The 19,438-nt window shown below is 51.6% G+C and overlaps 1 protein-coding gene across 1 annotated transcript in view; it reads left to right on the forward strand.

Annotated features, from left to right (window-relative positions):
* Positions 1 to 19,438, forward strand: part of TRAPPC9 (trafficking protein particle complex subunit 9) — a 637,992-nt gene that overhangs the window by 189,019 nt on the left and 429,535 nt on the right. Inside the window, exon 16 of the mRNA XM_042780905.1 lies at positions 6,949 to 7,101. Within this exon, the coding sequence (XP_042636839.1) occupies positions 6,949 to 7,101 (153 nt within the window). The remainder of the gene's footprint in view (positions 1 to 6,948; positions 7,102 to 19,438) is intronic.

A 19,438-nucleotide genomic window follows, 5' to 3' on the forward strand; every position in this document is an offset into this window, starting at 1 on the left:
CTCGGAAACCCGAGGAGGGGTCACTATGAGTCGGATCTGACTCCATGGCAGTGAGTTTGGATTTTGGTTTTGGTTGTAGAAAGAGTCAGTACATATAAAAGTCACTAATATTGACTGCTCAAATGTCAAAGGCCAAGGGTGGTAGCAGTTTCTGGATTATTGTCAATGTAAAATAATCCGTTTCACTCGTTAGTGCTACAACAAACGCTAGCATTAAAATAATGCCATTATTTTGGAAGCTAAACTTTATAGCGGGTAAAGTTAGCAGAATTTGTTACCACGTCACTTACGCTTACCTCGTTTTTCCTGGCAGCATCATTGCATCTGATCTTGGTGAGCCCCTCAGGTGGCCCATTCTGCGCCACAGTCAGGACGGATGAAAGTAGAAACAGCGAGACCCACTTTGGGGTTGTAAAAACTGTGTGGACTCTTACATCTAAGCCATTCGGTTTCTGTAAAGCTGCAACCACAGAGACGTGATCATGACACTGTAAATTTCCTCTGTGTTACTATTTGTATATAAATACTTTGACTTCTTTTGGCATCAAGGGAATAAGCTGTTCCCTGTCAGTGGATTTGGCTATCATTTGAAGATGCCACGTTTTAAAACTTTCTTTGTTAAGAATTGTAAAATTTACCTTGTTGAGAGTATGTGCAGTAAAGCAGCGTCAGCCCCACAGTTTCTGCATGTACCGGTCATGGCGTGGAGGACACTGCTGTGTGCGCGACTGCGCTGTGTGTGCCCGGTCTCCCCCGTGGCAGGCACACTCACTGCCCCTGAGCTTTCTGTCCAGTTCTTCCGCTTGCTGTCATCAGTTTGACCCCTTCCAGGCGGTTCTTAAAAGGACTCAGTGCTCAAGGCAGGCTTTATTTTTAACCACTTAGGCTAAGCTTGACTTTGGTTTTAAGAAGACTCTAGGGGACACTTTAAGTTTTAAAGATGATCTCAGGGCAGTTATTTCAGGGTTTCATCCAGCCCCCTTGGCTCCAGAAGGTGCCATTTTTTAATTTTTATTGTGATTTGGGTGAAGGTTTACAGAGCAAATTCACTTTCCATATAGCAGCTCACGTATACTTCATCTGATGACATTGACTGCAATTTCCCACAATGCAACAGCTCCCCTCCCACTTCCTCCAGATAGTTACCTCTTCCCTGTGTCTTTCTCTCCATGCATGCCTGCCCCCTGAGCTGTCTCCTTGTGCATAAGCAGCCCTTCTTTCTCCCATGATAGTTCTCTCCAAGGAGTGTATCTTGTTGTTGTTGTTTGTTGTTGTGTGCCATGGAGTTGGACCTGACTCATAGTGACCCCTCCTTGGGTTTCCAAGGCAGTGTCACTACAGAAGTAGATTTCCCTCTCTTCCTTCTGAGGAGTGACTGGTGGATTTGAACTGCCAGCCTTCTGGTTAGCAGTCAAATGCCTTAGGCACTATGCTACCAGAGCTCCTAGGAGTGTATCTACCTCAGGTAAATGTTCAACTCATATGCCTGTCTTTTGTTTGGCTGAAAGCCACAGGAGTGGGTTCAATTCCAGACCTGAAGGGCAGCTAGGGGCCATAGTCTCAGAGGTTCCACCAGGCTCTATCGAACCAGCAAACCTGATTCCCCCTTTCTTTTTTTGTTTAATGATTCTGAGTTTTGTTCCACTTTGTTCTCCCTCTCTATCCAGGATCTCCTACATAGATGCCCCTCCGAGTGGTTGACAGTGGTAGCCAGGCACCCTCTAGTTCTCCTGGTCTCACAGTCATGTAGGCTGGGGATTGCATGGTGTACCGGTCACTTGGACTAATTGTTTCCATGAATCTCTGGTTTTCTTCATTCTTCTTTGCTCTGGATGAGGAGAGACCCATCGTTGCATCTAGATGGCCACTTGTAAGCTTTTAAGATCACAGTCGCTACTCACCAAAGTAGGATGTGGAACAATGTTTTTGTGTAGTATGTTATGCCAGTTGAGCTTGATGTCCCCTGTACTATGGTCCTGAGCCCACAGGGCCAAGTACTCGCTCCCTGTGGGTAACTGGCTATGGCCAAGAAGTCACTACAGCCTTGTCCCTTGTCAGCTGTACTGTGTATTTGGGAATTCTTACAGAACATACAAATATGCTTGTATCTGTCCACCTGTATATCCATGTTTGCCTTCACTGACAATGAGAAGGTGCCAGTTTTAAGCCACAGAGCTTAATATGAAACTAGTCGGTGCCGTCACAAGTCCTCCTAAGTGCGCTGTATGCAAGAAACACTGGGCTTGTGAACACAGGCCTTGCGCCCTTGTTTAGCTGATGGGCTTTCTCATGGGTGAGGTGCATCAGGGGCCTGTTCAGGTCTTTTCCTGCACCCTGCTCTCTGTGCGTTCATGGTCTGGCCTGTGCTGCTCTTCTGGTTTGGTGTGGTTTTTCTCTCTTGCTCCTTGTTGTTGCTGTTGACAGTTACTTGTCACTGTCATTCCAGCACAGCGTCTTTCCAGCCTAGTGTGATGGAAGGAACATGAGTTTGGCATCTGTTTTGGTTCCCTAGTGCTGCTCTGACAAGAATATACCACAAATGGGATGGCCTTAACAAAGAAGAGTTTATTCTCTTACAGTTTGGATGTTTTAAGTCCAAGTTCGAAGTGCCAGGCTCTGGGGGCTGGGTGAAAGCTTCAGCTCTGCCTCCTGCTCCTGGCCCACTGGAGCTAGAGGCTTTTCTTCACTCAGACAGCTGCTAGCTGCTGAGGCTGCCAAGCCCAAGGTTGACAAGTAAAAAAGGTAGAGTCCTGATGTTAACAAACCGCACAGCAGGCCATTAACTTAAGTCCATTGTAAGTCCCAAGGTCAGCAGAGCATAGCAGGCTGCTGAGCAACGACATGGCTACGTGCACTGTCCAAGCGTGCCACAGGCTAGAGACCATTTTCCAAGGCTTCTCCTTCTATACAGGAAGCAGACCACATTCCCAAGGCAGCTACTCAGCTGCTCCCAGTAGATTCCACCATGGAGTTGATGACCAGTCTCATCATGGGGAATCCTACATCCAGCTGCCCAGCCACTCAGCCAGGCTCAGCCAATTTGACACAAAAACATAACCACCACAACATCCATCACTGAGTTTCCAGCCCCAGCTCTGCTAAGTTTCATCTGTGTGAGTGGTCTCAAGGAGGTGTCTGACCACTTTGAGGATTGGTCTCAGCTGGATCCTCATGCAGTCCAGTGCCTCTCACGTGGAATTTGGAATGAGCGCTAACACCTCTGTCCAGCACAGTGCCTGGCACGTGGCGATGGGATATCGATTCCCTGTTTGCCACACCTGGGCCACGGTGGGCCTGGAAACCGGAAGCTCAGAGCTGCTTAAGCTACCTCTGCACCAGCAGGCGCCCACCTGCTCAGGGAGTCAGGGCTTCCGTGTGCATTTCCTGGCTTGAGCTCCCGTTGAGCAGTTCAGAAACCACCGTAGGCTTCTCCTCGTTCTCCGAGTGTTTCTGGAATGGTGAAATTAGTGGATGCCAGGAGAGTGCGGGTGTTAGGGTGGGGGCAGTTGCCCCTGAGTCAGTTCCAGCCCCTAGTGAGCCCGTGCACAGCTGCAGGAGCACTGTGCGCTGCTGTGCCGTCCTCACGGTCACGGCCACACTGGAACGATCGCTGCAGCGGCTGTGTCAGTCCATCCCCTCGAGGATCTTCCTCTTTACTGTTGACCTGCTGCCTTCCCCAGCACGACGTCCTTCTCCGAGGACTGGTCCCTCCTGATGACAAGTGCAAAGCACCAGGGCTCAGGCCTCGCCGTCCTCGCTGCTAAGAAGCGTCCAGCCGGGCCTCCTTGAGACAGATGTGCTCCTCGTTCTGGCACTGCCCCGTCTGTTCAGGGTTCTCCTCCAGCACCACGGTTCAAATGCATCGAATCCCTTCCCATCGTCCTTATTCACTGTCCGGCTTTCACGTGCCTAGGAAGCAACTGAAAACACCATGGCTGGGTCAGGGGCCACCTTCTCCTCAAAGTGCTGTCTTTGCTTTTGAGTGCTTTGAAGCGGTCTTTTGCGGCAGAATTGCCCCGTGCAGCATGGCATTTGATTTCCTAACTGGGACAGTACTGGCTAACTCTGCTGGCTCTGCTGCTGCTGTTGTTATGTGCCGCTGGGTCGGACCCAACTCTTAGCGACCCCTCCTTGGGTTTCCGAGGTGGTATCTCTATGGAAGTAGATTGCCCAACTTTCCTTCCGAGGAATGGCTGGTGAGTTAGAACCACCAGCCTTCTAGTTAGCAGTCAAGTGCCTTAGGCACTATGCTACCAGCAGTACAAGTTAAACACGTACTCCCGTGCCTGGCTTTCCCAAGTGCTCAATACGCAGTGCTCTTCCTGGGAGCTGTGGTGGTGGTTATCATTGCTACTGTCCCCACCGTTGTCTTATACAAACGTCAGCTCATGTTATCTTCCTTGAACATCGTTTGAAATTGTGGTAAAATCTTAATTGTTCTCCAGTGTACAATCCAGTGGCATCAATTATGTGCAGTGCTGGGCACCCATCACCATCACTGCGCTTATGTATAGGACGTTCCCCTCACTCCACAGAAGCTCTGTGCCCAGTAAGCCATGCTCCTCACTCCTCCTTCCCAGCCTCTCCTGGTGACCACTCGTCCACTTCCTGTGGCCATCATACAGTCGTCACCCTCTGTGCTGGCTTATCCCACCTAGTGGGGTATTTTTCAGGGTTCACCCATGTCACAGCATCTATTAGAGCTCCATTTCTTCTTGTGGCTGAACAACGTCTCGTCGTGTGGGTGGCCCACCTCCTGCTCGTCCGTTCGTCAGTTGACGGGCATCTGAGCCATGTGCCCCTGTGGGCTCCTGTGAGCAGTGCTGCTGTGACCATGGTTGGACGCGTGTCTGCCGGCGTCCCTGCTTTCGAGTCTCTGGGTGCACGTGCAGGAGAGGCGCTGCTGGCCGTGTGGTGATTCTCTCCCTGCAGACCTTCTGCAACAGCTGTGCACGAGGGTGCCGGCTTCTCCATGGCCCCACCAACACTTGCCATTGTTGTTATTGTTGAAATAATAGCCATCCTAGTGGGGTATGTAAACATTTTGAAAAGTTTTCTTATCTTCAGTTTCTTAACCCAGCACTCAGAGAAGTTTGCCATCTGGCTTGCTGCCATGGCGGGGGGGTGCGTGGGACACAGGTACACGACAGTGCAGACCAGCCGCACAGGCTCCCGTGCCCCTCTCTCTGACCTGCCTGGGTTCCCCCACCCCGGGCTTGTCTGGATATCAGTCTCTCCGGGACCTTTCTCCTGGCATAGCCCTGGGCTTGTGTCTGTGGTGTGAGCCATGTGTGTGTTGCGTGGTCGCCGTCCCGAGCCCTGGCGCTGTCTGTGCCTGGTGCACCGGGCGGGGCTCTCAGCAGATGCTCAGTGGACGTCCTTCTGCCGTCAGGTCCTAGGTGCTGACCACGGACAGGTGACTTCATCTTTGTGAACGTCCACTCGTTATTCAGACGAGGAGGCTTGGCACGGAGCGTTGATTCAGAAAAAGGGAGCTGGTGAGGCATCCCGGAGGGTGGAGCACTGAGCTGCTGCCATGGGCTGGGGACACAGGAGGAGGCATTAGCAGAGTGGACGCTGGGCCCTGTGCTGGAGCTGACAACATGGTGGGCTGCCCAGCAGAGGAGGCATGGGGGGCGCCTGGTGGAGGGGCCACAGGGGCTGCCCAGAGGAGGGAGTGTGGTGGGTCGCCCAGTGGAGGGGACGTGGAAGGGGTTCTTGGGGGAAGAATGATAGACCGCCTGGTGGAGTGGAGATGGGGGACCGCCCATCGGGGGAGCGCAGTGGGCTGCCCAGTGCAGGGTACATGGGGGGCTGTCTGGTGGAGGGTACATGGGGGGCGCCTGGTGGAGGAGGCACAGGGGCCTCTCATCAGGGGGAGTGTGGTGGGCTACCTGGTGGAGGAGGCTCAGAGGCCTCTCATCAAGGGGAGTAGGGTGGGCTGCCTGGTGGAGGGTACATGGGGGGCATGCCTGATAGAAGAGGCACGGGGGCCGCCCATCACAGGGAGCACAGTGGGCTGCCCAGTGGAGTGTACATGGGGGGCTGCCTGGTGGAGGGTACTTGGGGGGGCTCCTGGTGGAGGAGGCACAGGGGCCTCCCATCAGGGGGAGCATGGTGGGCTGCCTGATGGAGGAAAGTGCGGTGGCCCCCTGGTGGAGGAGACATGGGGGTGCGCCCTGTTGGGGGCAGGGCTTATCTGGTAAGAGCCAGAGCCAACACAGACGCTTCCTAATGACACACGGAGGCTCCTCCTGTCTCCCCGCTCCTGCCCTCAGGACAGTTTTCTAGCACTGTGGCCCTCTGGGGCCTCTACAGTGGCGTTTGGTCTGCCGGTCCCTTGTGAGGTAGTAGTGGTTGATGAGACCTCGGCACCGGGCATCGTTCCTCCAGAAAACTGCACTCAGGGCGCCAGGAAGGCAGCAAAGCCGGATGGAGGGGCATTTGCACCAGCTGAGGCCTGCAGCTTCCAGAGGCCCCTGTGAGCTCCGCGGCTGACCTCTGTGGTCAGGGTTTGGCATTCTTGTTTTCCTGAAATGGGTGGCTGGGGTTGTGAGACTTGCCCCGTGACGCTGGGGTCTGTGTTCAGAAGGTGTGTGGGTGATGCAGGCAGTAATGGGGAGCAGAGGCCGTTCTGTGTGCAGCAGGGAGGTCCGACTCTGCCTCTGCCCACGTTGGCCCTGGCAGCGTGATGAGCAGCCACGGGGCTGAAGGTGATTCCGGTGAAGCTCACGCTTCTAGCAGCAGTGGGCTCCTCCGCCTCTTGGTGCCTCGTTTATGACGGACTGATCGCTTCTTGGTGCCGTGTGGTTCTGGTGCGTTTTTGGACTTTCTCATGTTTTCAGTGCTGTTTGTTTTCTTTGAGGACATGCTGGCATTTATTAGGGGATGGGGAGGTCGTGTGTTGCCTGAGTCCCATCATCACCACTGTCATTCTTGTCATTGTAGAGAAACTGTATGGCAGCTTCTTGAGCTGGAAGCTGGAAGAGACCCTAGCCCAGTTGCCTCTGCAGCCGGGAGCGATGGCCGCCTTCACCGTCACTGTCAGCGCGAAGCTGGACTTCCCCTGCCAGGAGAGTCTGCTCCAGGACCTCAGCGACGGTGAGCTCCTTCCACGTTGATCGGCACTCGGTGGGCCCTGTCGGTGTGGTTGTGGTCGCCGCTCCTGGTGCCCGCTGCTCGGCCCCCGCCCTTGGCCTGGGTGCTCTGCTAGCAGCCTCTGTTGCTGAATCTGTCCGGGAGTGAGGAAAGTGCAGTCAGCAAAACGTTGCCTGCTCTGCCCTCTTCATGTCATTGTCACAGGAGGGCATCCTGAGTGGAGTCGGGAGCTCCTGCTGTTTTCAGGTAGGGCTGCTGCGCACCTCTGCCGGCTGTGGTGCCACGGTTCCTCGGGGTCTGGTGACGTGTCAGGAGCCCAGAGAAAGTGCAGCATTGAGTCAGTGATGATGCCTGGCCACCTACAGGACGGAGCTGAACTGGGCGGGCGTCTTCATGGGGCAGGTCACCACGGCCAGTGGAGTCGCTGGGTGGGTTCAAACCACCAGTCTTTTGTTTTGCAGCTGAGCACGTCCCCATTATGCCACCAGTGCTCCTAGTTGTGACGTCAGGACTAGCTGACTAGGGGTAAGATTCCATAGATGAACTATGTAACCTTCTGACTCGGGCTGTCATACACTCACGGAAGGCTGTCGGGGATTAACGGATTGGCCAGCAGATTCTCTCTCTGGTTTGTCCGTGGTGTAACTCTGGGCAAGTCTCTGCCTTACTGTCCAAATGTCTAATCACAGGTAGCGATGAGGTACGCCTACTACTATAAGGGTCATCGTGAGAGTTTGTCCTGGAACATGACCAGGCTCCATGCTGAGAAAACATTGGTGTCTCTCTGAGTCAGGCACATGGCTCGGGAAGCACGCCAGTGGGCGTGGCCTGTCCCCTGGAGAAGCAGAATCTGATCAGCTGACCCTGAAGAGGCTTCGTGAACGAGCTCACTTTCCACACAGCCACCCTGCAAGAGAGGTGCTCCTCCTGTCCCCGCCTTACAAACGAGGCCATTCAGGCACAGAGAGGTTGCATCACTCTTCCAAGGTCACACAGCGAGGAACTGCAGAGCTCGAGTGAGCTCGGAAGCCTTGCCTTGCTGGTCTGAGGCTCAGTCCGGCCAGTATGCGTGGGATGGCTGTGTGCTGGGCCTTAGGGACGTGGTTCCCACGCAGCACACTCTCTGCTCAGGGGCCCTCACAGAGTTGGTGTTGGACTTGGCTGGGACCATGAGATTTCCTAGGTGAACAAAGAGGAAAGGGGCCTTCAGGCCCGGGGAGCAGCCGGCCTAGTGGCCATCAGTTAGGAATTGGGGCTTTAGGTCCAGAGCAGAGGAGCACCTGCCCAGATATCTGTCTGTCTGTCTCTTCTCTTGGTGGCCAGTCTGTCCCAGCTTTACCTGCATGTCTAGGAAGGGATACTGTTACACTGAACACCAGAGACTGCAGCATTAGTTGTGGGTTTTGATTTCCTGAGACATCATCACCGACACTCATCCCCTCTCTGAGAGGTCCCCAGCCGCCTGACCCCATGGTCGCAGGAGCATGGCCAGCCCGTTGCTGCCTCAGGACCTTTGCATTCGCCTCTCCTGGCCTCCAAGGCTCTACTCCCACAGGCTTGCACAACTTGCCCTTATTATCCGGATCTCAGTCAAATGTCCCCTCCCCAGAGAGGCCGTGGTGACCGCTGTTGCCAAATCAGCACCTTCCATTCCTGTTTCATCCACGTTACTTACCTCACATCTCGCAGCCCCGGGAGTCGGCTTGTTGGTTTGTTCTGGTCGGTCTGTGTCCATCCTTTAGAACCCAAGTTCAGTAGGCCCAGGGCCGCCTCTGTCCCATCTCTGTTCAGTGCTGGACTTACGGGGCTGGAACGCGGTGGGACCAGAACTGCCGTGCACGCGTTTGCAGTGTCAGTCCGGGATGAGGGCAGTCCCCACTCAAGCTGGAGCTTCCAGGTTCCGTTCCTGTCCATTCTCCTGTCGACGTTGTCTCCTAACGTCTCCTCGTGGGGGTTGTGGGAGATCTCAGAGCTTGGAGTCAGAGCCATTTAGAAACTCCTTGTGCCGGGGTGCGTGACTGAACTGCTTTGTACATTTTTTTTTTCTTTTTAAATAATAGTGACTACAGTAAGATCTAAGGAGTTCTCGTGGCGCGGTGGTTAAGACATTTGGCTGGTAACGGAAAAGGTTAGTAGTTTGAACCCACCAACTGCTCTGTGGGAGAGAGACGAGCAGTCTGTTTCATAAAGATGACACCCGTGGCCACTGTCTGGGGAAGTTGCCCTCTGCTCTCTAGGGGCAATGTGGGTATGTTAAGACTGAACGTGTCCCTGTGTCAAGTTTGCTCTCCCTTACTCTGTGCGGTGTTTCAGTCACCATCGCGAGATTGCATAATGCTGGTGCTTCCTTAAACATCTTAAAGATCATCCACAAAGACAGGGAAGCAAGGTGACTGTCGGCCCCGTTACAGATGGGCAGTGTCAAGTACATTCAAATCATACGGGCACTTAAAGCAGTGAGATAGGTTTCTTTTGGATCTGCTTGTGAGCTGGTCTACTTTGTTGGAATGTGTTTTTCTATCAGTGGATGAAGGGTTAGAGAGGTTCTTACTGGTTTTTCTCAGGAAGGGAGTTTAGAGGAACAAATCCCGTGTGGTACCCACCCTGGGAATGCTTGCTTAGAGATTGTCCCAGGGGCTCTCTCCAGGTCGATAGACTTCCAGCTGAGGTGACTGGAAGGTGAGAAGGGGTGAGGGAGGGGACTGTGACTCTGCCCTGGCCAGCTGCTATCTGCTTTTCCCAGGAAGGCTGCAAAGGGGAACCTTTGCTCTTTGTTTGGTTGGTTAATTGGGTTTGTGGGTTCAATGCTGACCTATTTGTTACGTGGTTACATTTGTGCCTTTTGTTCTACAGGGGACTAGAGCATTCTCTCTGCCCTTCCAAGCTGAGAGTAAAACTGCACCTTGGGACTTGTGTCCTGGGAGTACCTCCTTCTGCCTTTTCAAATAAATCCAAGTCCAGTTGTTGTTGTTGGGTGGTGTTGAGTCTGCTCCAACTCACAGCGACCCCGTGCACAACAGAACGAAACACTGCCCGGTCCTGTGCCAGCCTCACAGTCCCTGCATACCTGAGCCCATCGTGGCAGCCACTGTGTCATTCCATCTCGTTGAGGGCCTTCCCCTTTTTCATTGACCCTCCACTTTACCAAGCATGACATCCTTCTCCAGGGACTGGTCCCTTCTGACAACACGACCAAAGTAGGTCAGACGAAGTCTGGCCATTCTGGCTTCCAAGGAGCACTCTGGCCGCACTTCTTCCAGGACAGACCTGTTAGTTCTTCTGACAGTCCACGGCGCTGTCAGTATTCTTCGCCAATACCACCCCTTAAAAGCATCGACTCTTCTGTCTTCTTTGCTCATCATCCAGCTTTCACGTGCATGTGAGGTGATCGGAAGTGCCGTGGCTGGGGTCAGGTGCCCTTTAGTCTTCAAGGAGACAGATTTGCTCTTCGCATTTGAAAGGGTCTTTTGCAGCCCTAGAGCTGGACCCTTGGTTACCAGGTGGTTCGTGAGTATGACTGGCTCATCCTCCTAATCTCTGGCCAGCTGGCGGGAGCATGTGGTGGTTGTTAATGAGATGCCACTTTCTGGTAACAGCTTACACATGCTCCAGTTGATTGTTCATAAGCAAATCATAGAATTCCAGACAAAAAACTTTTAAAAACGTTTTCCACCTCTTTTCTTACTGTGGCGGACACGTACACAGCATGACATTCTGCGGTTCGGTGGCTGCACACAGGTAGTTCAGGGACCTTGGTGACGTTCTGCGTCTTGTGCAGCCATTGTTGTTCTCCTTCTCCCAATCACGGATCCACCACCATTAACATGAACTCAGTGGAGGCAGCATGTTGGCGTCCCAGACCAGGGCACGTTCTCCAGAGGGCAGCCGTGGACATGAAGCTCCCACTGAACGTGGGCCCTGAAGGCTGCATGGGTCCCTGCAGTGAGTCTGCACTGTCCCCAGGCCACAGTTAAGCCCTTGGTTGGAGACAGTCTGTCATCTCAGCCCGCAGGCTGACCCACGCACGATGACCCACGGTGGCCATCCAATTGGGGGTCACATGTGGACTTGCCTCGTCTCTCAGGGGTGGGGTCACATCAGCTGTGGTCACTGAGATTAGACACAACAGTCCATGCAGCTGCCATGCAGACTGGCATGTGGGTCCCACCTGGGCTGTGGTAGATGGGAGGGCATATGGGTCCCACCTGGGCTGTGGTAGATGGGAGGGAATTCCTGTTTATTGACATCGTCAGATACTGTGTGTAAGGACTGGCTTGTCACTTTATTTACGTATCTCTGTTTCATCTTCCCAACAACTCTAAGTCGGTATCAGTATTATTGCCACTTTGTCACAGCAGGTGGGAAGAGTGCCCTAGATTAAGGGAGAGAGAAGGGAGAGAGCACCCAAAGACTGACCACCATCCTAACTGTGTCCTGGACTTAAAAAAAGACTGAAGACATTTTTAGGACCCCCCCCCCCCCAAAAAAAAAAGCATGAGAATGTAAATAAAGAGAAATAAAGCAAATGTGCCAAATTATTATTTATTTTAAATTAGTGACTCAAGATAAAGGGTACAGAGGTATTCATTTCTATTCTAAATTTTCTGTAAATTTGTTATTTTCAAAAATAAAGAGTAGGGCAGGAACTGTGGCTCGGTGGAGTGCTGCCCCTGTTGCGCTCTGCCTTCTGATTGGCCTCTCTGGAAGCCACTCTTCCCTTCTCTTCAAGGTCTTGGGAGCTATTTCTCTGTCCTTCTGACAACCAGCCTAGGACAGAAGAAGTCAGCTTTCCACCTAGAATGTGGTATGCCATTTCCTACCATCTTCACATTACCCAGGAGTCTCTGATGTGGTGGAATTTGTTTAGACATTTTGGAAATGGTGGGAAGGTGTCATAGGTTTTGGATATCATCCCATAAAATAGTGTGACCAACTAAGATAGAAAAAAGATACCCACAGGCCACATGTGTAGCAGCTCCCAAATCCACTACCATTGAGTTGATTCTGACACACAGCACCCTGAGAGGACAGAATGGAAGTACCCCAGAGACTTTCCAAGGCTGTCAGTCTTTATGCAAGCAGCCTGCTGCATCTTTTTCCTGCAGAGAAGCTGGTGGGTTTGAACCACTAACCTTTCAGTTGGCAGCTGAGTGCTTAACCACTGTGCCACCAAAACCCAAACCAAACCCACTGCCATTGAGTTGATTCCGACTCAGTGCCCCTAGAGGACACAGTAGAACTGCTTCTTACGGTTCCCAAGGCTGTAATCTTTACAGAAGCAGACTGCCTCATCTTTTTCCTGCTGAGCGGCTGGTGGGTTTGAACTGTTGACCTTTTTTTGGTTAGCAGGTGAACGCCTTAACTTCTGCACCACCAGAGATCCTGAAGTATCCCCGTTAACCCCCAAATGTGAGGTGATGCGTAGTCACAAGGTTTGTGGTTCCTGCACCTGCACGTGAGGGTAACCTGAGAAGCCCCAGCTGGCAGGTTCTCGTCACAAAGTACGGTGGCCCGGTGTAAGAACTGCGGCTGAAGCAGCTCCCACAGCAGAGGAGTGCCGAGGATTTGTCTGGGCAAAGCCCCACCTGAGGAGACGCTGCTAGGAATAGATGTGGGAGAATGGCGCAAGGGGGAGACAGTCCAGCTCAGAGTGTGGGACAACAGAGCCAGGGGACTCCAGACGTGAGCACTACACAGAAACACAGACGAGAGAGCCCGAGTTACCCACGTTAGAAAAGCTGTCCTGCATCACGTCTCCTACAAGTTCAAGGCATCGGATTCCACGTCCAAATGGTCAAGAGAAAAGAGTTAAGGTGAGCTCCAGCGCTCAGGGATTATAAGGAGACCTGCAAGAACAGCAGGGCAGCCCGTGCCCAGGCCGCGTGAGTGTGCCGGGCACGTGGAAAACAATGAACTGCCGCAGATGAGCGGAGACACTGAGGAGACAATGGGCGGACGGCAGCTGGCACTGATGTTGGGGCTGCTGTTCTGCAGCCCCGTGTGCAATAGGAATAAAGTGGGTGATTGATTTGGTGATCTTACGATTCTTCATGTGTCGGGACTTGAACCAGGGTTCTGGTATGGAGGAAAGGGCATCAATGATGTAAGATAAGCAGTTAAGTAAAATCCTTGTCATCCAGAATTTCGGTAGAAAATATCAGTAAGAAAGCTTGGGTCCCCCCGCCACCCCTTGGCCAGTGCAGATTGGTTGGTCAGTCAGTTGGTACATGAGTTAGTCAGTTGGTCTATCCATCCATCTGTCCATCTGTCCATCTCCCTTCCCTCTCTCCTTCCTCACTTTCTTCCCTCCCTGCCCCCCACCCTCCTCCCTACTTCCCTGTCCACCATCTCCTAGTCCTGTACGTTACCAAGGCCTGAAACTGATCAGACCAGCACCAGTGAGTCCTCCTCCTGCCCACGTGGTGGTCTGGAAACACTCCTTTCTGCTAAGAGCAACCAGGGCTCCTTGGAGAAATGGCTGCTGAGTCTAGGGAAGGTTCTAGATGACCTTGGCCACCACAGCAGGCTACCAAAGGCTGTGAGGGTTGAGTCCAGTTGACTGAGTGGGTCCAGCCAACCTGAAGAGGCTGCCACTGGCCACAGCATCAGTGGGGATGATAACTGTGTGCTTTAGCCCATGTGTTCATAGTGTTGTTAGGGAGAATGACAAGAAACTCAGGTATTATCTTGAATCACGGTGAGGAGAGATCCATCTGCTTTTCTTAGACTCGCTGTATAAGCCTGGATTGCCTAGCAGGTTCCTCACAAAGAGGAAGTATCCCAGCTCACAGCTGGAAAGGGAACGACAGGATTAGCATACCACCATCGACAGACAGTAACGGACTAAAGGATTAAGGCAGGATCAGCATCACAAACCACGAGACACCCAGCCATCATGCCCCACAGAGGAAGAACACCCCCCCCCCCAAGGAGTCTTGTTCCCTGTCACACGTGAGACTGTGGGCACTGGCTCTCACTCCTTCTTGTAGGAGTTCACAGGACAGGTGAACGTGTTAACCTTCACCATGGAGATGCAGCCAGCAGGCCAGACTGTGGGAAACTCTACAGTCAAATGACCTGGTTTCTTGAGCAAATAAAGTGTAAGAACAAGGGGAAAAAAGGAGGGGGGATGAAAGGTCTACCTGTAGTTTAGGAGAGACTTCCATGATGTATTAGAAAATAAATAGACATTTTACTGCTATGACACAACTTTGCTCGCTGAAAGTGAGGATGACTTGATGATAAAGTCATCAAGCACTTGCTGATGAAGATGGAAGACTATGGTCTGCAGTATGGATGACACCTCAATATAAAGAAAACAAAAATCCTCACAACTAGATCAATAAGCAGCATCACAATAAATGGAGAAAAGATTGAAGTTGTCAAAGACTTCACATTGCTTGGGTCTACAGTGAACACCAATGAAAGCAGCAGTCATGGTATCAGACGACATATAGCACTGGGCAAATCTGCTGCAAAAGACCTCTTTCAAGTGCTGAAGAGCAAAAGTATCTCCTTGAAGACTAGGGTGCGCCTGACACAAGCCATGGTATTTTTCAGTTGCCTCATATACATGTGAGGAGCTCTGGTAGCATAGTGCCGAAGGCACTTGACTGCTAACCAGAAGGCTGGCGGTTCAAACCCACCAGCCACTCCTCGGAAGGAAGGTTGGGCAATCCTACTTCCGTAGTGATACTGCCTTGGAAACCCAAGGAGGGGTTGCTATGAGTCGGGGCCGACTCGACGGCAAATAACAACAACAACAACATATACATGTGAGAGCTGGACAATGAAAAAGGAAGACTGAAGAAGAGTCGATGCTTATGAGTTGTGGTGTTGGCGAAGAATGTTGAGTGGACTGCTGAAAGAGCTATCAGATCTGTCCTGGAAGAAGTGCAACCAGAATGCTCCTTGGAAGCGAGAATGGCCAGACTTCGTCTGACTTATTTTGGTCATGTTGTCAGAAGGGAGCATTCCCTGGAGAAGGATGTCATGCTTGGTAAAGTGGAGGGTCAATGAAAAAGGGGAAGGCCCTCAACGAGATGGATTGACATGGTGGCTGCAGTGATGGGCTCAGGTATAGTAGGGATCGTGGGTCTGGCACAGGACCAGGCAGTGTTCTGCCGTGCATAGGCTTGTTATGAGTCGGGTCCAACTTGACAGCACATCACAAAAACAACAGGTGGTAAAAAGCAAGGAAGTGATTACCATGCACGTTAGGACAGTGGTTGCTGTGGGGACGGACTGATGGGCATGAGGCCAGTTGAGGGCTTCTGGGTGGCTGGCCAAATTCTGTCTTGGCCTGTGTGGTAGTGCCGAGCACCTGGGTGACCCAGGTGGTCAGGTGTTCGGCTGGTGTTGGCTGCTGTTGAGGTGATTCCGACTTCTGGTGACTCCACGTGTGCAGAGTAGAGCTGCTCCCTAGGGTTCCAGGGCTGTCGCTTTTTGGAAGCAGATCCCCAGACTTGTCTTCTGGGGTGCCTCTGGGTGGGTGTGAACGGCCACCCTTCAGCTTGTAGGTGAGTGTCTAACTGTTTGTACCACCGAGAGACCGACTGATCTGCCACTGCCTGGAAGGCCGGCACTTGGAACCCGCCCAGATGCGCTTGGCAGCCTGCTTCCAAAAGGTCTCATCCCTGGAAACCCCTGGAGTGCAGCTGTGCCCACGTGGGGTTGACTTGCTGATGACTGGATTTGGCTTTCTTTCTTTGGTGGTGGTCTCAAGTATGTTGACTTCCTTAAGCTGTGTGTTTATTTTAGGCAGTTTTGTCAACCTGTGCTACATTTTACAATACAATATTTGAAAGATAACAAAAAATTAGAAATATCTTAGTAGTATTTTTGCTGGATGGTGTTCTTATTTGATTGGATTGAGGTGCTGTTTTTATCCCCGTTGTTCTCGGGATGACCTAATCAGCCTGCCACATGCCCCTTCTTTTTCTGAGTACCGGCTTGCATGCATTGAGCTCTTAGAGGGCTTGATAAAGGAGTGTTTTGGTTGCGTTGGGATTGATGCTCTAGGGGGAAGCGACCTGTTTGCTTATGGTGGGATGAAGGCGTCACCTGATAAAATTCTTCAATTTCCTCATGTGTGGCTTTGGTGGTTGGGGCATAAATTTGAATAACAGTCATATTAACGGGTCTTCCTTGTAGGCGTATGGATATTATCCTGACAGCGTTGTATTTCAGGACAGATCTTGAAACCTCTTTTGTGATGATGAATGCCATGCCATTCCTTTCAAACTGCCATTCCCAGCATAGTAGATCATACGGTTGTCTGATACAAAATGGCCAAAACCAGTCCATTTCAGCTCACTAATGCCGAGGATATCAGTCTTTATGCGTTCCATTTCCTTTTTGACAACTTCCAATTTTCCTAGATTCATACTTCGTACATTCCATGTTCCGATGATTAATGGATGTCTGCGGCTGTTTCTCTTCAATTTTAGTGGTGCCATATCAGCAAATGAAGGTCTTGAAAGCTTTCTCTTTTCCATATGAGTAAGGCTGGGTTTACTCAGATGTTGCAGCTCTTTCCCGGTCCTATTTTGAGAGCCTTTTAGCCTAAACGGACTATTCCTACAGGTGCGCGGTAACATACCAAACAGTGTTTCTTTGCTATTCATAAGGTTTTCCCTGGCCAATTCTTTCAGAAGTGGACAGCCTCTTCCTTCTTCCTAGTCTGTCTCAGTCTACAAGCTGGGCTGTTACCTGTGCACCAGGTGCACTCGCTGGGTTTTAAACACCAGAGGCTCAGCCTCAAAACTCAAGTCTACATGTCACCACAGTAGGACAAACCAACAGACAAGTTTGTCTTGCTGTTGGAGACCTCTCGTATCACCCCCAACTGGGTCCCTGTGGCTGACTGTACCTCTGTCTGGCTTCCTGGCTTTAACCCCTTTCTCCTGCTCTTCTGTCCTGCTGTTTTGTACGTCCCTGAGTTGTCCCTGGGGCTGACTACTCCTCTGTCCAGGTTCCTGGCTTTTTATCCCCTTCCTCCTGTTCTTTCGGCCTGCTACTCTGGGCGGGCCTGAATTACCCCTCCTCACCTAATCCCTTCGGCTGACTGCTCTTTTCTCTGACTTCCTGGCTTAACCCCTTTCTCCTGATCTTCCCGCTTGCTACTTCAGGCGACCCTGAGTTGTCTCTCCTCACCTGTAAGCCTGGGGCTTACATGGAACCTGCAACCTGCATTCTTCTTCCCGAAATATCTGTTTATCAGACTAAAGACTAAAACTTGGCCGGTGGAGGTTGCAGTCAGTTCAGTTCTCTTTCCACTGGTGGAGTGCAGTACAAAAAGCCATATTTACCTTTCCATTTCATTATATTTCCTGTCTTCACGATTTAATGATAAGGATGCTCCAGCTTGTCACTGTGGCCAGGAATTTATGTTAGCTGGGAGCTGTTGCTTCTAAACACACTGTTTACTTACATAAGGCACCCTCTCCCTTGTTACTGGAGTCTAAAATTGGGACAATTACTCAGTGGCTTTGTCTTAGACTTCTGCGTCTCTTGAAAATAAATATGAGTTTTGGAATTCTCGCTTTTTTTTTTTTTTTTTTTTCAAAGAACAGTGGCTCATTCTGAATTACCCAGAAATCAAAGGCAAAGTGATTGGAATTTTAATAGTATAATATTTCTTTCTTCTTTGTAATTCCTAGATGCCTCAGGCTTTCACAGACATTTTTGTTTTTAAGAAGGAGGTCAGGAATTTATTGAAACTTGAGCTTTTTTCCTGAGGCTGCAGAATATAGGGGACGGAGGAAAATGAATGGTGGACCAGCGGCTCACCTTGTCTCCGGCTTGTTGTTAGGCACTGCCTCTGCGTCCTGCCGTGGTCTCTCCTGGTGCGCTTGTCGGAGCCATGCCCCCCCCCCCATTGTGCCGTTATGCTCCCCGCTCTTGGGTGTACTTCTGTGCTGGTGCTGGATCTGGCTCTTGTAATTATGTTGGTACTTGTGCCCTCTCGCACTGCTGACAGGACCAGCATCTTACTTGTCTTCTAACTCTCAGCTCCTAGCTCTATGCCAAGGAGCCCTGGTGGCACAGTGGTTAAGCACTTGGCTGCTAACTAAAAGGTGGATGGTTCGAGTACACCCGCAGCTTGTGGGAGAAAGTCCTGACCATTGGCTGCCATAAAGATGATGGCCTGGGGGCCGTTCTCCTCTGGGGCCATTCCCCTCTGTCATACTGGGTTGCTGCAAGTCGGGACCAACTAACATGCCCCAACAGTAGCTCCTTGCCTGGCGGCTGACCCTTCTGTCTCTTCCCTTGCTTTACCGACCGCCTCCTGGGCAGCTCTTCTGTCAGTTCCTGTTCCTCCTGACCGTTAACTCTGTGCCTCCTTAGGCCTCCATCCACGGTCCTCCTCACTGTTTCCTAAGCAAGGCCTTCTCTGCTTGAATGACGTCAGTGACCACATTCACTTCCCTTCACCCCCCAGGCCAGACTTCTTTTCTGAGCTCCTGGGCCTTGTGTCCAACTACTTGCCTCATAACGCTGATTGCCTCACAGGCTCTAGAGAGAGACTCAGCACGGCCACCACCAATGTCCCTCCTTGACAGTCTGCCCCCCCCATCTCTTAGTGCTTGTAACACGTTCTACCTCATCGCTCAAGCCAGGAAACCCAAGATCCTCTTGTCTCTTGCTTTCTTCCCATCAAATGAAGTCTTACCATGTCTTCCTCCTGAATGTCTCTGCAGCCCATTGACTTCTTCCAGCCCACAGCCCACAGCTGCATGCATCTTCCTGCATCGGGCAGCCATGCCCCTGACTGGAACGTCTGTTTGCTCCGACTGCTGCCGGGTCTCACTGCACTTTCAGTAGGATGAGGCTTCAGAAACACCTCTGACCTTTCACCCACCTGTCTCTAGACTTGAGAAACACCTCTGACCTTTCACCCGCCTGTCTCTAGACTTCAGAAACACCTCTGACCTTTCACCCACCTGTCTAAATTGTCAATGGCTTTCCTTAGCCACTGAAGTCCAAAATCTCACAGGGTCCTTAACCCTCACCCACGTGGCTCCTGTCTGTGCCTGCAGCCTTTCTCCTGTCACTGTCTGATTCTCAGTGGACCTAGGCACCCCGGCCAAATCACTTGTTCCCTCAAAGTGGTGGGTTCTGGCTAAGAAGTTTTCATCATTTTGCCCCCTGTATGCTCCAGTATATTCATGGGTATATTTGCAGCACATATAAATACATATGTAAAAGTATCCTGTCAAACCTATGTGTATTTGTGGACGTGGTCCCATCCGCCTGCCCATGTTGGCTCAGCTGGGGTGTCTCTGTGGGCACTGGTGGATTATTGCTGCTGCAGGGCCGTGCGTGTAACCGTGGTCAC

Source organism: Orycteropus afer, unplaced genomic scaffold, assembly GCF_000298275.1.
Source record: "Orycteropus afer afer isolate SDZICR_OR568_19922 unplaced genomic scaffold, OryAfe1.0 scaffold00069, whole genome shotgun sequence".
NCBI classification, from domain to species: Eukaryota; Metazoa; Chordata; class Mammalia; order Tubulidentata; family Orycteropodidae; genus Orycteropus; species Orycteropus afer.